Source organism: Oncorhynchus tshawytscha, linkage group LG17 (genome assembly GCF_018296145.1).
Source record: "Oncorhynchus tshawytscha isolate Ot180627B linkage group LG17, Otsh_v2.0, whole genome shotgun sequence".
NCBI classification, from domain to species: domain Eukaryota; kingdom Metazoa; phylum Chordata; class Actinopteri; order Salmoniformes; family Salmonidae; genus Oncorhynchus; species Oncorhynchus tshawytscha.
The window spans coordinates 17,652,523-17,670,203 of record NC_056445.1 but is presented as its reverse complement, the minus strand read 5'-3'; the positions used below and the strand labels follow the sequence as shown (position 1 = coordinate 17,670,203).

The 17,681-nt window shown below is 44.7% G+C and overlaps 1 protein-coding gene across 1 annotated transcript; it reads right to left on the bottom strand.

The window, feature by feature from the left end:
- Positions 1–9,055: 9,055 nt before the first annotated feature.
- LOC112246987 (tetratricopeptide repeat protein 41) lies at positions 9,056–17,544 on the bottom strand. The gene is made up of 16 exons (XM_024415614.2): positions 16,710–17,544; positions 16,322–16,508; positions 15,943–16,160; positions 14,746–14,903; positions 14,111–14,594; positions 13,699–13,938; positions 13,265–13,454; positions 12,861–13,054; positions 12,684–12,743; positions 12,423–12,553; positions 11,875–12,064; positions 11,584–11,734; positions 11,236–11,388; positions 10,893–11,029; positions 10,647–10,773; positions 9,056–10,525 (listed from the first exon to the last, which is right to left on the bottom strand). The coding sequence occupies exons 1-16, from the start codon at positions 17,512–17,514 to the stop codon at positions 9,910–9,912; spliced, it is 4,041 nt and encodes a 1,346-aa protein (XP_024271382.1). The 5' UTR covers positions 17,515–17,544; the 3' UTR covers positions 9,056–9,909.
- Positions 17,545–17,681: the final 137 nt, after the last annotated feature.

Below are 17,681 nucleotides of genomic sequence, written 5' to 3'. Positions count from 1 at the left end.
TTTTGATTTCACCACTCACTCACAAATAACTTGTCTGAGCAGAGAAAGAGATGAGGGAGTGCTCTCATATCTCTAGCCAATCAGTAGCATTAGTCTCATCTTGCCCAAGGGCTTTCTCCATTACCCTCCCCCACACATGATACACTAGGCTAGTCCCATCCCAAAAACAAAGAGGGGTGAGTGAGTTCATTTTCCATGGCCTGGTGCCCCGGGTGGGCGGAGTTTAAACATTTTAGACCATTCCATTGGTCCTTAAGTGAACTCTCCACCCAACCGGGGCACCCTGCCATGCAAAACACTGGCCATTGTTCCAGCTGCCAACATTATTTTTCTTGCCTGGCCACCAATCCGCATCACTCCGGCCAAATGCCTCACCCACTAACATTTCTTCTCCATTATGACCAATAGAGCAGTCATATTAAATTCCGTATGAGTCATCAGGCAATATTTTGTCCCCCCTACAATAAAACCACCTTCTGCATGGATGATGTTCTCATGTCAGCTGATAAAACATTATTTTGCCCTGGTTTAATGAACAGATACTAGTTATATCCTTTGTGGGTTAACCTACTTTCCCTTTACACTTTTCAGAAAACGAATGGACACAGATTAAACCTGGTCCTGGACAGAAAAACACTTTAAAATGGAGAATCTCCATTGAAGACCCTTCTTAGTCCAGGACTAAGATTAATCTTTGTCCAGGAAACTGGCCCTATATCATGCCTAAGGCTTCTCTTACAGTTTATAAACTGCCCAAGAAACCTCTCACGATTATTGTGCAAGGGAGTCATTAATCTTGAGATAAGGTACTACTTGAGGGAGTGCCTCATGACTACCCAACATCTCATATATTAACATTTGAGAAGATAAAGAATTAAATTAAGAAATGTTTTCTAATGTAGAAAACAACTGTATACAATTTAAATTGTAACATTTATTCAACATCCTACTGGATGGAACATCTTAACTTTGTTTTAACAAAAACAAAAATCCACAACGACATTTCATTGTTGTTTCTGACTTTCAATGAGGAAGGCAATCAAGAGAAATGGAGAACATAATAAGCTATTCTAAAGTTGTAAACTTTTAATGTCAAAACAAATCTTCATTCAAAACAAAGTAGCCTACCTGGTGTGCAATAATAAATAAACGATTATGCTTGTCGTTAGCGGCTGGTGTCAAGAGGTTGCTCAGCGATAAATTGACACGGCGCTTTAGACAGCCCAGTTCTGATATTTTTTCCAAGTAATTGGTATTTAAAACCAATCACTAAATATGTTTTTCAAACCTCATCTGATTGGTCAAAATTTGTGAAATAAAGATCAGAATTGGGCTGCATGTGTAAATGCAGCCGATGACCCAACAGCTTCAATGCACATTGGCATACATTCTACAAGCGTCTGGAACTATATTGGAGGGATGCTACACCATTCTTCCACAATTTGGTGTAGATCAGATTGTATCCTTTAGGGGTCCAGTAGGACTGGTTCCAAAATCTGATCGGATTTTCTTTTGGATTCAGGATTTTTTATTGGAATCCTATAGTGTAGTACCCCGTATAATCGGCATTTTCAACAGCGTTTAAGACATATATTACCTTCAACCGTGTTATCTTGTGATCAATCCATCAATGTTTTTGAATTATTGGTGTCGTCAAAAATGTTGCTAACGGGTTAGCAAATATCATGTTTGACATTTCAGTGGAAATACTACTAGGTCTACGATCAGCTTTTGATAAGCGTTTTAACAAAAAAAATAGGTCCCGTATTATCTGTATACGGTCCGCAGTTATTGGCCACCTTACTATTTTGTTCAATTACAAGATATATCAGTTTAATTTTGTTCAAAAAAGAGACACCAACCTCGTATCCGAAATGTTTACTAAATATCTGGCTAGCCTTCCAGTAAAACAATACATGTCTTGCCCGTCAACTTTTCATTGTGTAGCCCGGTGCGCCTTTCTGTAGACTCTAAAAAACGGTTCTTCACCAACATCTTCTTCAGTGTTGTAAACAAACAATGTCTCATTATTTGTTTTACAGATGAATCTTATGTAGATAAAAGTAGATAACAGTTTAATACTAACATATGAGTATGAATAATTTAGGTAAAAAGTTTGATATTAAATGGTGCGGTCTGTCGCGCAGTCGAATTTTACAATATACAGCGTGTTCAACAAAATGTGTGTATATATAAAATATATTACTGAAAACTCTCAAAACCTAACTTAACTTACATAAATTGCAATGAAAATCGGTGGTCAGCTAGCTAGAAGGGTGTATTTTTTTCCAAGGCGTACCGTTATTTTCCAGGTCATTTAAATGTTGAGATCGAATTGATTTAATCCTCCAATCGCTAGTGTCCGAAGTGAGTTTTTTTTACTAGGGTAAAATGTAAAAAAAAAAATGGGAATCAGAGTTATGTTATAGTTTTTTTTCCAGCAGTACATATATATATATAGAGACGGATACAGAAAGTGGTTAATTAATGGCACAGACAATTGGCTGAGCTTTGGCTCAAACAGGAGTCACCGAGGGGGCATATCTGTTCCGGAGCCAGGAGTTTAGACCGCTACACCAGAATCCACCACACTGCTGTGATTTTTCTATTAGATTATTGTATATACAATCCAATAGGATACGCATAATCCTATTGGATTCTAATTGGATCCTTGTATTAGAATCCTATAGGAGTTTAATGTCCGTGTGCGTGTAGGTGTTTGTGTACGTGTGTGTGCAAGTGAGAGAGAGAGAGACCAAAGAATGGATGCAGAGCAAAATTAGGCCGATACCCGCTAATTATCAAAATCCAGAAAAGAGCCATTAAATTCTACAACCGCCTAAAAGGAAGCGATTCCCAAACCTTCCATAACAAAGCCATCACCTACAGAGAGATGAACCTGGAGAAGCAAGCTGGTCCTGGGACTCTGTTCACAAACAAACAGACCCCACAGAGCCCCAGGACAGCACCACAATTAGACCCCACAGAGCCCCAGGACAGCAGCACAATTAGACCCCAAAGAACCAAATCATGAGAAAACAAATATATAGTTACTTGACACATTGGAAAGAATTAACAAAAAAACAGAGCAAACTAGAATGCTATTTGGCCCTACACAGAGAGTACACAGCGGCAGAATACCTGACCACTGTGACTGACCCAAACTTAAGGAAAGCTTTGACTATGTACAGACTCCGTGAGCACAGCCTTGCTATTGAGAAAGGCCGCCGTAGGCAGACCTGGCTCTCAAGAGAAGAAAGGCTATGTGCACACTGCCCACAAAATGAGGTGGGAACTGAGCTGCACCTCCTAGCCTTCTGCCAAATGTATTACCATATTAGACACAAATTTCTCTCAGATTACACAGATCCACAAAAAAAATAGAAAACAAACCCGATTTTGATAAACTCCCATATCTACTGGGTGAAATACAACAGTGTGCCATCACAGCAGCAAGATTTGTGACCTGTTGCCACAATAAAAGAGCAACCAGTGAAGAACAAACACCATTGTAAATACAACCCATATTTATGTTTATTTATTTTCCATTTTGTACTTTAACCATTTGCACATCGTTACAACACTATATACATATATACATTCTGAATTTTTTTATGTCTTTATTATTTTGGAACTTCTGTGAGTGTAATGTTTAGTGTTAATCTTTATTTCACGTTTGTATATTATCTACTTCACTTGCTTTGGCAATGTTAACATGTGTTTCCCATGCCAATAAAGCCCCTTGAATTTAATTTAATTGAGAGAGACAGAGAGAGAGAGAGAGAGAGAGAGAGAGAGAGAGAGAGAGAGAGAGAGAGAGAGAGAGAGAGAGAGAGAGAGAGAGAGAGAGAGAGAGAGAGAGAGAGACGAGACACTGTTGTGGGATAGGGCAATACCTCATTTACGTCGAACTTCCCATGTCATCTCTATCAGAATCCTAGTTCCGCTACTTTTTTCCTATTGTTAATAAAAAGTAATCCTATAGGTTTTTAATAGAGGCCTTCCACATTGTATGTCGGATTCAGTCTTTTATTATTACATGTTAATTTGGATGTTGCCAAACTGAAACCTTGATATAAACCTGGAAAGATTGTATGAGTTGCTTCAGTTCTGTCGTCACATTCTGCGATTGGCTACGTCAGTGGATGTGCTGCAGCGGTATTTTGAGTTTAACATGTGCCAGCACCAGCAGCGCAAGCTTCCTAAGTGATTTCGGAAAATTTTAAAGTATCTTATAAATAGTTATCACATACAAACTTTATATATCCGAACTCAGAATCAAACAGGCTTACCAAAAAAATAACACGATACAACGTTTCTTTTGATTGGCGATGTTGTGCTTGATCAAAATCGCATCAGGTGTCATGTAAACAAGATTATAAATTGGGAAATCGTTATTCTTGCAAAGCATGTAAACGTTTAAATCAAGCTACTACATTCACGAGAATTGTATTATTGTGCGCATACTCAGTACCGGTGTTGAGCCGAAAGTCTCCCCCTGCCAGAAATCTCCCTCCCTTCGGGTGAACGCGCACACACGCAATTCTTCATTGCTGCGACTTGCTTGCTAGTTGAGATTTCAGAAGTAATGTCTGCAGTTTAGGTTTTGCTATTTGTTTGAAGTGTATTAGTCTATAAATATATCTCTTTGTCATAATTTGTCATCTCTCCCATGTCTTATTCGACTAGTAGTTGTTCTGAAATTTTTATTGCTTGCTAACATTTTACTCCCTCCTCTATGTTTAATATAACATACAAAATCCACCCCCCTTAAATCTTGGGACTGCAAGGCCTGGCACACTTCAGAATCATTTTGGTGATCTATCATGCCCTCTGATGTGTGCCACAGGAAGTATTAGACTCTAGTCACAAAAGGAAGTGGTTATTTCAGCAATAATAGTTTTCAGAGCCCTGTACTGTTCCCCCAATCCCCCATCCCATCTGCTTTTTCCTCTTATGGCTTTTCCTACATTTTTTAAAACTCTTTTTCTGTTTTAGTTTGGAAGAATGTAGGTACAGTAGTAAAAATCCAATAAGAATAAATAAAAAAGTTGTACTCTGGGTGAAAAAGAAAGTTCAAATATATAAGTGAGTGCATATCCATATTCACAGTAAACTGTTATAATAATAGAAAAAATACAAATAAAATAAATCAATGTACAATAATATAATAAACAAAACTATGACTGAATGTGCCTCCATGAAGAATCCCCCCCCCGATAGGTCCCTTCGCCCTCAATAGGACAGCCCCAGCACCATCCCCATCAACCCTCAATAGGACAGCCCCAGCACCTTCACCATCCCCATCAACCCTCAATAGGACAGCCCCAGCACCTTCACCATCCCCATCAACCCTCAATAGGACAGCCCCAGCACCTTCACCATCCCCATCAACCCTCAATAGGACAGCCCCAGCACCTTCACCATCCCCATCAACCCTCAATAGGACAGCCCCAGCACCTTCACCATCCCCATCAACCCTCAATAGGACAGCCCCAGCACCTTCACCATCCCCATCAACCCTCAATAGGACACCCCCAGCACCTTCACCATTCCCATCAACCCTCAATAGCACACCCCCCAGCACCTTCATCATACCCATCAACCCCTCAATAGGACACCCTCAGCACCTTCCCTATCAACCTCCCCCACAAAACACAATGATAATAATAATATATATATATTTTTTACACACACACACGCACGCACACACGCAGCGATGCCCCCAAGATGCTAAGTCAGAGCCTTGTCAGCTCCATATTTGACTACTTCAACTCACACCCTGCTGGACTCCCTGCATTCTCAGATTCCCCTCCACTGGTTTGCACCCTGGACGGGCTCCCTATTGCAGCTCGCATTATGTTCAGGATTCTAACTGTTGTTCTTTCTCTGTGATCTACAATTGTGTCATTCTTGAAGTTGTCTTCTCTTTAAGGATTCAGTGGACATTCACCAAGACTTCGCTGTGTACTGTTGCTTAATTGGTTGAATGAGTTGAGCTGCAGGCATCATAACTGCACAGTCCCTTGCTGTCTGTAAACGCTGATTCAAAAAGCACTTTGATACTGATTTACTTTTGTACTAGGAATACCTGTTGCTGTCACGGTTGTGTGGAGAGACGAACCAAGGCGCAGCGTGATTAAAGTTCCACATATTTATTTATGCAAAACTTCCAAACAAAAAGAAACAAACAACGAACCGTGACATCAGAGGTGCCAGATGCACTAACTCAAAACAAGATCCCACAAATCACAGTGGGGGAAATGGCTGCCTAAATATGATTCCCAATCAGAGACAATGATAAACAGCTGCCTCTGATTGGGAACCATACCAGGCCAACATAGAAATAAAACAACCTAGATTACCCACCCTAGTCACTCCCGACCTAACCAAAATAGAGAATAAAAAGGTTCTCTATGGTCAGGGCGTGACAGTACCCCCCACCCGGACTGGGCACCGGCGCAGAGGAGGACCCCGGCCATGGAGCTGGGTTGAACGCCGCACCCGGACTGGGCACCGGCACAGAGGAAGGCTCCAGCCTTGGAGCGGGACTGGACGCTGTGCCTGGACTGGACCTCGGCGCAGAGGTAGGCTCCTGCCATGGAGCGGGACTGGACGTCGCTCCTGGACCGGGCTACGGCGCAGAGGAAGGCTCCGGCCTTGGAGCGGGACTGGACGCCGTGCCTGGACATCGGCGCAGGGGAAGGCTCCGGCCTTGGAGCTGGACTGGACACCATGCCTGGACTGGGCACCGGCGCAGAGGGAGGCTCCGGCCTTGGAGCTGGACTGGACACCATGCCTGGACTGGGCACCGGCGCAGAGGGAGGCTCCTGCCATAGAGTGGGACTGGACGTCGTGCCTGGACATCGGCACAGAGGAAGGCTCTGGCCTTGGAGCGGGACTGGATGCCGTGCCTGGACTGGACATTGGCGCAGAGGAAGGCTCCTGCCATGGAGCGGGACTGGACGCCGTGCCTGGACGCCGTGCCTGGATGCCGTGCAAGGACTGGGCACCGGTGCAGAGGGAGTCTCCTGCCATGGAGCAGGACTGGACGCCATGCCTGGACGCTCCGGACCGTTGACCCTCGCTGGAGGTTCCGGAACGTTGACCGTCGCAGGAGGTCCCGGACTGTGGACCGTCGTAGGAGGTTCCGGACTGTGGACCGTCGCCGAAAGCTCTGGACTGTGAACCATAGTCAGAAGCTCTGGACTGTGGACTGTCGCCGGAAGCCTGGTGCGTGGAGCCGGCACAGGTGGCACCGGACCGGTGACACGCACTTCAGGGCGAGTGCGGGTAGCAGGCACAGGACGTACCGGACAGGGGAGGCGCACTGGAAGCCTGATGCGTGGAGCCGGCACCGGGCTGAGATGGTGCTCCTCAGCGCGCCTGCGCTGCAGCATACTCCTTGCCAAAACCTCTCTCTGGTATCTCTCATTACCTTCCTCTATCGACTCCCACACAGGCTCTGGCACTCTCCGCTGCTCGACCGCCAGCTCCGCCGACCACCCATCGTGCCCCATCCCAAAAAAATCTTGGGGTTGTCCTTGGGCTTTCTGTGGGTGCGAACCCTGGCGTCGTCGCGGTCCTCCCTTTTTTCCTTCCATCTGCCGCCAAGGAAGGGTTTCACATCTTCTCAAGTCCAAAACCTCCTCACCTCATGTTCACGCTGCTCGGTCCTTTGTTGGTGGGATCTTCTGTCATGGTTGTGTGGAGAGATGGACCAAGGCGCAGCGTGATTAAAGTTCCACATATTTATTTACGCAAAACTTCCAAACAAAAAGAAACAAACAACGAACCGTGACATCTGAGGTGCCAGATGCACTAACTCAAAACAAGATCCCACAAAACACAGTGGGGCTGCCTAAATATGATCCCCAATCAGAGACAACGATAAACAGCTGCCTCTGATTGGGAACCATACCAGGCCAACATAGAAATAAAACATAGATTACCCACCCTAGTCACACCCCGACCTAACCAAAATAGAGAATAAAAAGGCTCTCTATGGTCAGGGCGTGACAGTTGCTCTATGTTTATAATAAAAACAATGTTTGTTGTGCTTTACTCTAGCATTGAACAGGTTAGGTAGCCATTTTCTACTTATCATATTGCATATAATATACTGTATGTTACATTTTAGAATATGGTAGATTCCATCATGTAATACGACATTTACCATAACATGTATTTATGGTTTCAGCATATACTGTACAAATTGATAACTTAAAAATACATTTGATTTGCTAAAGGTACATTGATTCTTCCCTAATCCTCATTTATTCTCCCAGTCTTTATTTCTACATTTAGTTAACCTCAAATGATACAACAGGTTTGCGTTGTCTTTTTAATCATAATATATGGTATTGTCTTGCCTCACAGATATCATGATATACAATAAAAAGACAGAATGAACTGATTTATTTTCCATCACTGTGGCTTGTCCAAAATCCAATATATACCACATACACAAACAGACACACTCATTCTTCTTCTGACTATAAGGTGATATGGCCACACTGCTATGAAAAACATACGGTATATTATCTGCATCTCAGTTGTGGATTATAAAGATTGTAATGATACGCTTGTATTTACTTGTGTTATTGTGTGATAATATTTGTGTATTATCTTTATTTGCTTTAACATTACAAAGTGCTTCTAAAATAAAATGTTTGCTTCTTTATACTCTAATTTGACATTCTGTGGCACACACTACTGGTCAACATGAGCTACCAAAATGATTATGAAGTGTGCCAGGCCTTGCAGTCCCAAGATAGAAGGGGGGGGTTCGTCAGGCAAGAAAAGGCCTTGTCGAACCCCCAACTCCCTTCTAATTTCCAGAATTTTGTCACTAGAGTCAAATACTTTCTGGTGCACACATCAGAGTCAAATACCTTCTAGGGAACCAACTTCACGTCAGGATAGGCAACTGAAATTAATAATTAATGTATGTGTGTTATATTAAACAGAGGAGAGAGTCAAATGTAGGTAAGCAATAAACATTTCAGAACTACTACTAGTTGAATAAGACATGGGAGAGATTAATTTTGGCAGAGAGATTTATTTCTTGACTAATACACTTGAAACAAATAGGCAAACTGAAAACTGCAGACATTACTAGTGAAATCTCAACTAGCAAGCAAGTCGCAGCAATGAAGAATTGAGTTTGTGCGCGTTCACCCGAAGAGGGGGAGATTCAGCACAACACCTGTAGGGTTCCTATTGGTCAGTTACCCCGCTGCCTGCCCGAGGCATGAACCATTCCGATCGTATTGATGTATTTGATACCACTCCACTAATTCCGCTTCAGCCACTACCACGAGCCCGCCCTCCCCTATTAAAGGTGACACACACACAATTCTACACAAACACACACCTTTGAACTCATGACCCAAACTCTACATTACATGGAAAGGTCCAAACCGGCATTGTCCTACTTCACAGCATTTGTAACATGTTGCTCAATTAATGCTTTCACTCACATCGTTTACTAGTGCTTACAATGGCTGATTACATCACCCACTTTTGGGTCCTAGAAATACTATAAGTATTGCCTTCTGAGAGAAAAGGTCAATGTTGCTGCACAACAGGATGAGGAGCTAAACCATCTTACAAAACATTTGATCAATATTGAGATGCAACCCTACAGAAAACAAAAAAGGATCGATTCATTTGACGTCATGAAGTGAAGTCAAATCATTTATTTTCTATACAAAATAGGAGTCATTTCACTCCATTTAAACATGCAAAAATTATATTTTAATTTATTTGAAAAAAAATATGTATTTTGACAAATTTCAATTGTTAAAAGAAAACAGCTGATTGGTATCAAAAGTGGTAAAAGATTAAACACTCAAACAGTTCAGTGGTCACCATGAGAGCAGTCTTCTTTAGATCTTTCTCTTCTCTCTATTGCTTCCTGGCAGAATAAGACACTCTGTCTCTCCAGCTCTGTTCTCCTCCCTGTCCCTGGCCTGTCTGTCTGACCAGAGGTGTGCATCTCTGTGTGTGCAAAGGGTATCCAATCTCTCTGTTCAAAGCTGTTACTGTCCGTTCCTCTAGAACGTACCTGCCTGGTAGGTGGCACCAGCCTGCCCTATGCAGCACCTGGGTCCTGTCTATGGAACGAAAGCCCTGTGCTGAAGCAGGACTGGGTTTGAGTTCTGAGATCAGGTTTCTGATGTCACTCTGTGGCCCGAACACTGTGGTCTGGAAGGCAGACCAGGTCCTGGGAGAAGAAGACCGTCGGTTCTGTCTGTTGTTGTGATTCTGGTACTCCACTGGTTCTGGTTTCAATTCTGGCTGTGTATTGCGGGACTTGTTGGATGGGGCTGACAGGGATCTGTTTACGGAAGGGTCCAGAGGGGTGTGTGTGGTGCCCCTGTACCAGGCCAGATGGGAGTGGAGGGGTGCAGTTGTATTGGGTCTGGTCCCACTGCTTAGTCCCCTAGTGGAGAGGTGGGAGAGGGGTCTGGACCTGGGGACCTGAGGGGTCAGAGGTCTCCTGGATTCTGTGTTTAAAACCCTAAAAGGACAAAGTTCAACTCTGTTAGGTCCAATGACCTGTAACTTTCTCTTAGATCCTATGAAAATGCAAGAAGAAAATGTTAGCATTTTATATTGCGTAGGAGCTGAAGAAGGCTTACTGTTGTAAGTCTCTGGTCAGTGTGTGATCAGACCCCAGGAAGCAGATATACAGGTCCAGAGCTCTCTGCAGCAGTTCAACAGCCTCTCTACTCTCTGTCTTACCGGAGCCATGAAATATCTGCCTGCCTGCCATGACACACACAAGCTAAACATATCACACTCTGTGCAGTTGCTAACAGTCGAGAAAAAAAGTGTAAGAATGATTGAGAGTTGTGGTGCTTCTGTTTGAAAAATGAAACAATTACCAAGTTTGACCAAGGTGACTGCGAGGCTGCATCCCTTCGCCTGAAGACACGGCGATGCGGGGGGACAAAGCTTCATGTCCTGGTCTTTGACGTGCACCGTGTGTCGATACAGCTCCACTGCTAGCCTCTGCCTCAACCTGAACACGTCACATCTTCACCACACTGTGACATTCATATACTGTGACTGACTGAGTAAACTACTGAGGATCGGATGGGAGGAGGAAGAGAAAGAAGAGGGAGAACAATGACAGAGAAGAAACTACTGAGGAGACAATGGAGGACACAATTAATGACGAAAAAGAGGAGAAGAAGAACCAGAAGAACACTAGAAGAGTAGTCTCACCCTGCTGTGTCAGCGCAGGTGTCGGCCAAGATGTCTGCCAGGCACTCCTCCACCTCCACCACTAGAGGGTGCTCTTTACCATACCAGCGCCTCCTGGTCTTCAAGGCAACCTGGAGGTGCTTCTCAGCACCATGTGGGTCTTGCAGGCTGTGTCTGTCACATATAAATTTTTAAAAAATCATGACATTAATCTAAGCTTGCCTAAATTGAGACATATAGTACCAAAAGTCATTCACATGTGTTTAGGTCTAACAACAGCAAAAGACATAGAAACCCCTGTAGCTGAACCTATGAAGTATAGAAGCGTCACGCATGAGACTATACCTATTTATGCTATTTAATACACACCTGTGTATCCCGCAGAGCAGTGATACAGTGGCCTGAGCACACAGGTGGAGTTTGTGGTGTCCCATATTGATGATGTCACTGAGTATCTGAGAGGCCTCGATGGTTTGGACGTCTGCAAACAGCAGCTGGCAGAGCACACAAAGCAACTGACCTGATAGGGGTGAAACATGAAATACATATCATTTCAGCACACTAAAAGCATTTACTTACTTTGTGAATGAAACAATACATCATCAGGTTGATTATTTAAAAACATGAGACCCATAGTGCACCAACTCTCTGGACAGATACCCTTTCCAACAGTGATCCTCTCATGTCTCTCAAGGCAGGTAGCGGTGAGAGTCTGGGCGGTCACCAGAGCTGATCTACAGTACGTCTCTGCCTCTCTGTGCTGGTCCGTCTCCACATAGAGCTCAGCCAAAGTCTGCCGCACTGTCAGCAGTAACATCACACTCTCCCCGTCTCTGTCCAACTCACCAGCCTGAAATGAAAAGAAATTGGGAAGCAGAGCGATCATTTCAGCAGGCTGTATGAAAGCCTTTCATAATTCAGTGTGAGTCTATACACTAGGAACATAAAATGGTATTACTAGAGCAATTACAGTGTAAAAGCAAAGTCTTAGCATCGTGGCTAGGATTTAAAGGGACAATCCACTCAAAACTATCTTCTTGTATTTTTTAAATTAGTCCACTGTTTATATAGTCCTGAAATGTTTTGCATGTCAGCAGTTAAGTTTTATTTTTCATCATCATGATGATGTACCCAGTATCGACAGTGGACTAATGAAAACTAAAGAAAATAAAGTTTCCCTTTAAGAGTGAGTGGTGGGTCTAACTTACCTGTGTGAGGGTGTTCTCAGCCTGCAGTAGGATCCGCTCTGCTTCCCCCTTCCTGTTCAGACAGAGCAGCAACTCAGAGACCAACAACTCCACTCTCCCTTTCACACCTGGATCCCACTGACAACCATCTTCTACAGGTGGGGAACAAACAACAAAAACAGTCATAATCATCACTGGTCACATAGGATCACTGATGATGACTGGTAACATATCACTAAGACATCTTCAATAATCAATTTGTTATCAGTGATGAATAATTACCTTTGCCGTTACTTTGGGACTCAGTCATGAAGGCCATGTTGCTGTGTACCTCTCTCTGCTCTGGATTGAATGGAGACAATAGCTACATTATTTACGGATGGTATATCTACAGTTCTATGACGTTATAACTGATCGCCACTGAATGCGTGTTGAAATATGTAACCATGATGATTTTACCTGTATGTGTAGCAGGAGGGAATGCCCATCGCCCTGATTGGATAAAAGTAGGAGGTTGGCTTCCCTTACCCAGCAGGCTCTGGTACGAGGTGTTGGGGTCATAACCTCTGACGATCAGGACAGTCCAGTACCTGACAACATCCATTCTCAGCTGAGGAGACTGGCTCCAAGTTGTAGACAGGTGCTCTACAGTCCTCGGGTCAGATAGTATATGGATACCGTTATGTAAATAAATGATGGATAAACATGTGAATCTGTAATCTGATAAAAAAAGGCTCACCCAGTTTTAAAGTGTTAAGTTAAATATATGATGACAGTTAATCTGTGGCTGAACTATTTTACCCAACAGTAACTTTGTGTGCCCCTAGTGTCCTTATGTGTGAAGTATATGTCCATGCTCTTACTGTGGATCTATGAAGAAGGTGTGTAGCTCCCTCCAGGCCTCACTCTGCTCCAGGTGCCAGGGGAGCTCCTCCAGGATCTGAGGCCAGCTACAGAGCTCTCTGCCCTGCCTCTGGAAGAACTGGGCCAGGCTGAGATGGTAGCCCCGTCTGGTCCTCCTCAAGCCCCCTGAACCTTTACCGGGACGGACCCCTACAGATCAAAAAGTAGAAGACTAAGGAGAAGTGGAAATTAAATGATTGGTCAGTTGGACTCCTTAGTGCAGAAGAGTTCCACTTACATGCAGATACTTCACTTTCATTGTTAGACAAAGATGATCAACCAAGTAAAAAGCACCACCATGTTTGAAGGACCAACAAATGAAGGCCATTGTAAAATGTCCATTCTATGCTTTCTATTTCTAGGCTTGTAACTTCCGCTCCCATCTGCCACTCACTCAGCAGGAGGAGGTCCATGGCTTGGCCCATTGATTGATGGGTGAGGCTCAGTGTTCCATTGGGTCTCTCCTGTACCCAGGGCCCAGCAGCAGTGCGGAACCGGGCCCACTCCAGAGGTAGAACCCGTATGGACCCAGGATAACCAAGAACTTCCAGTAGGACCAGGACCTGCTCCTCAGTCAGCCCAGCATGGGAGAGGTGAACCAGGCATAGTGTGTCCCATACCCAGCCTCTGAGATCTGGAGAGAAGGAAGCAGTAAGGTTAGATACAACAATTCATCATAGAGTGCCACAACTAACAATGTTAATTCCTCACCTTTATTGAGAAAACATTACAATGGTTATTCTTGCTGTACGGCACTTTAAAAAAAAATTCACAACTGAATAACTAGAGGGTAAAGATAATCCCACCTATCTTGGACACCTGAGAGCTAGGCCCTCCCGTTCCTTTGGCTTGACTGGCCGTACCCTCACTGACCCCGCCATAGTCATTGATCCAGCGCTGAATCACCCTGGCCCACAGCTCCGCCATAGAATCCACTTCCACATACTCCTCTATCAACTCCTCCTCCTCCTCCTTTCCCCTCAGGATGCGGCACGTCTGCAGCTCACTAGCCACCACCGCCAGGAACAGCGGCAGGCGGCCCATTCCCGGCCTGGTAGTGGTTCCCAAGATGAATTGCAGTAGGGTCCTGTGCGGCTCCTGGCAGGGCAGGGTAAGGTGTTGGAGCAAGACGCTGCGGCGGACCCAGGGGTCTGACAGGCCGGGCCAGGGGAGGGTGTGAACGTCTGGGCGGAGGGTCAGCCTCTGGTAGGTGACGTCTGTGGAGGTCGCTGTGATGAGGATCTTACACTGGGGAGGCAGAGGGTCAGGGAGCCAGCATAGGTCCTTCACCTGTCAATGAATAATAAACGTTATGAATTCATGTTCACTATATGAAATAATATGCTTTGTTTTTAGTCTTGATTTATTTGAATGCTATCAATATAAAATACACTGTACAAGAACCACCACTGGTAGTGGTCTGGGCAAAGTAAGGCATTACCTCCTGCATTGAGAGCCCGAGGGTCCCGGTAAGTCTGTCTAGTCCGTCCAGAACTAGAACACAGGGTCCCAGAGCAGCCGCAGCAGAGAAGGCCTGAACCACAACATGATCTGGCTTTACATGGTGCTGCAACCCCTCACTCCACTCAGCCTGGGGCCCTAGTACAGAGACACAATAACAACCCCTCACTCCACTCAGCCTGGGGCCCTAGTACAGAGACACAATAACAACCCCTCACTCCACTCAGCCTGGGGCCCTATTTCAGAGACACAATAACAACCCCTAACTCCACTCACCCTGGGGCCCAGAGACAGAATAACGGTAAATGTGTAGCCTTAACAACGAGTTGAAGAGAAATACCACAATATTTTAGTATTGGTTTCATTAGCCCACTGTTGATACAGTCCCAAAATGTTTTGCACGTCAATCAAGTTTTCAAGATATAGAACTTTCAAAATATGTGTCACAGTTTGATTCGTGCACTAATGAAACAAATACCAAAATGTTGTTTTTTTGTAAAAAAAAAATTTGAACAGTTTTCCTCCTGGGCTGCACTAAAAAGAAATACTAAAAGCACTAATAGCCTCTGTCTATGGCCATCTGTTTATGCCATGGCCATGTGTGTCACTGAACCACAATGCATCTACATGCATGACATCGTTGTTATATCTTGTAGTTTATTTTTTGCGGTTTTATCATGTTGATTTGTTTATTGTTTGTTCTCAGGGCACCATTGAGAATGAGACCCTGGTTTCAATTAGGTTCCCCTGAATAAATCAAATGTATACATCAAAAATAGAAATACCACACTAGTTACTTAGAAGAGTGAGATGAGAGGGAACCATCGGTTTGTCTCACTGGTCTAGACCCGACAAGTGGTATGACACTGTTGACCTTGTTTCTTTCTTAAGATCAAGGTCAGTGTTTGGTTTCTCACAAAGTAAAGACATCTTTTTTTTAAAGTACGTATTGAAGTACATCTTACCTAGCAGTAAAGGTTATATTCACCGGAAAAGTAATTGAGTGTAAACAAATTTCTGAATAAAATGTCAAATTGGGAATGTAAGTATACAACAGTGCTATAATGGGTTACATTTGGAATTGATGGGTTAGATGACAAAGAAGTGAATCGGTTGATGTCATTGTAGTCGTTTCTATCCCTCACAGACATAGGCAATAACACTCTGGAGTGTTTACCATAATGGGCCAGGCGTAGCTCAGTGGTGATGCGTCTCAGTACAGATCTGATATCCACACTGGAGCTGCTGATTCCACAGAAGTGAGGGATGGCCGGAATTCTAGGATTCTTCTTCCGGAACTCCTGAAGCCACCGGGCGGCCAGTGAAGACTTCCCACAACCCCTTTCACCACAGAGCAGGAAAATAGACCCCTCGGAATCACGTTTGTCATAGTCGCTGAGGGCAAAAGGAAAGACAGTCAAAATATGTTTTCCATTGATACAAAAAATATCTGAACACTATGAATGCATGACTCCATCTACTTTTGGCAAAAGTATGGCAAATCTCACAGTAATTCACCACTGATTCCAGCTTAATGTGGACACCAAAATTCTTACCCTGTTAACTTAATGGTTGAATTCCTTGAGGTTGCTAGACTCTGAGACGTGTCAGAATGAGTGAGAGAGGCAGTAAATGTGTTGAGTGCCTCCGTGACAGCAGTGGTCTGGGTGGAGGGGGCAAACCAGCGACACAGAGCCTGGACAGCACCTTCATGATAACATCTATCAAGGGAGTCCAGGAGGCCTAAAGCGCAGGGGAGAAAGCACTGCTTTAGGGCTTGCAAGATCAGGTAGACCACTGAAAAACACAAATATGAACCAGACTGAGCTACGTTAGTCCTCTTCGCCGTGTTTTCAAAGCTGGTTGAACTAAATGGAATTAAACAAAGTAGATGTAAACAGAACTAGCTCAACTAACAGAACTGAGCTGCACTGGTTCACTTACCTGAACAGGTTGGCTGCAGGTCCAGGGACCCATAGAGCTGGTCCATGAGGCACTTCCAGTCCCTCTTCACTAGGTCCCCCAGATCCTGCAGCGTTCTGAAGAACCTTACAGGTTGCAGGCTGTCCACTACCCTGTTCTTCAGCTCCCTGGCTCTGTGTCTCTCCTCCGCTGTCAGTTTGGAGAACACGCTCAGCAACGACCTCTGACCTTCATCTGTGTACCTGTCTTCATCCTCCTCTTCCCCATGGAAAGAGTAGTCTCTGAAGTAGAAGAAGCAGTGTCTGGTGTCACCCATCAGGGCTGCCTGAGTGATCTGCAGCTCTGTCAGGGAGCACTTCTGGTTCCTCCCTGTGAGGACCCAGGGGTAGCCTCCATCTGCTGCAACATGCAGGTTCCTCTCCACCACAGAGAGGGCTTCTCGTTCTGGACCGGCAGCAGGGAGAGGTGAGGGGTCCTGCTCCGGCTTGGAGAGGCCATATCGGTGGCCCAGGAGGCAGAGGAAGGAGGAGGAGCGGGTGATAAGGTCTAGGCTGATCTTCAACTGCTGGGAGGAGAGGGAGGTACTATTGTCAGGGAGGTCAGAGGGACGATGGCTCTCCCGGTCAACCCACTGGGTGTCCAATGGTCTGAAGCAGGTGCCTCTGGCCTGGCAGAGGGCATCCAGGTGGGGGAACACCTGTGTTCTCAGGTAGTGCCACTCCTGAGACAGATCTCCAGGTACGGAGCACAGCACGGGCTGGAGAGGAGCAGTAACAGGAGGGGCGGTGGAGTACGACCCTCCCCGGCCTCCCTCCTGTGGATCCATCTCAGGCCGTTGTAGCTGTGACCTGCTGTGCCTGTCTGAACAAAATAATGAAAAACAAGCATATCGGGAATAATCATCAACTAGATATCTAGCCACAGTGTTTGGCAAGTACATGGTATTATTGGTGTAAATAGAGGTTGACCGATTAATTAGGGCCGATTTCAAGT

Coding starts and splice junctions, on each gene's coding strand:
- LOC112246987 (XM_024415614.2), bottom strand. CDS start 17,514: ATGGATCCACAGGAGGGAGGCCGGGGAGGGTCGTACTCCACCGCCCCT. Junction 12,554..12,683: donor GTCCCAAAGTAACGGCAAAG/GTAATTATTCAT, acceptor CCCCACCTGTAG/AAGATGGTTGTCAGTGGGAT. Junction 11,389..11,583: donor CTGCTCTGCGGGATACACAG/GTGTGTATTAAA, acceptor TATATGTGACAG/ACACAGCCTGCAAGACCCAC.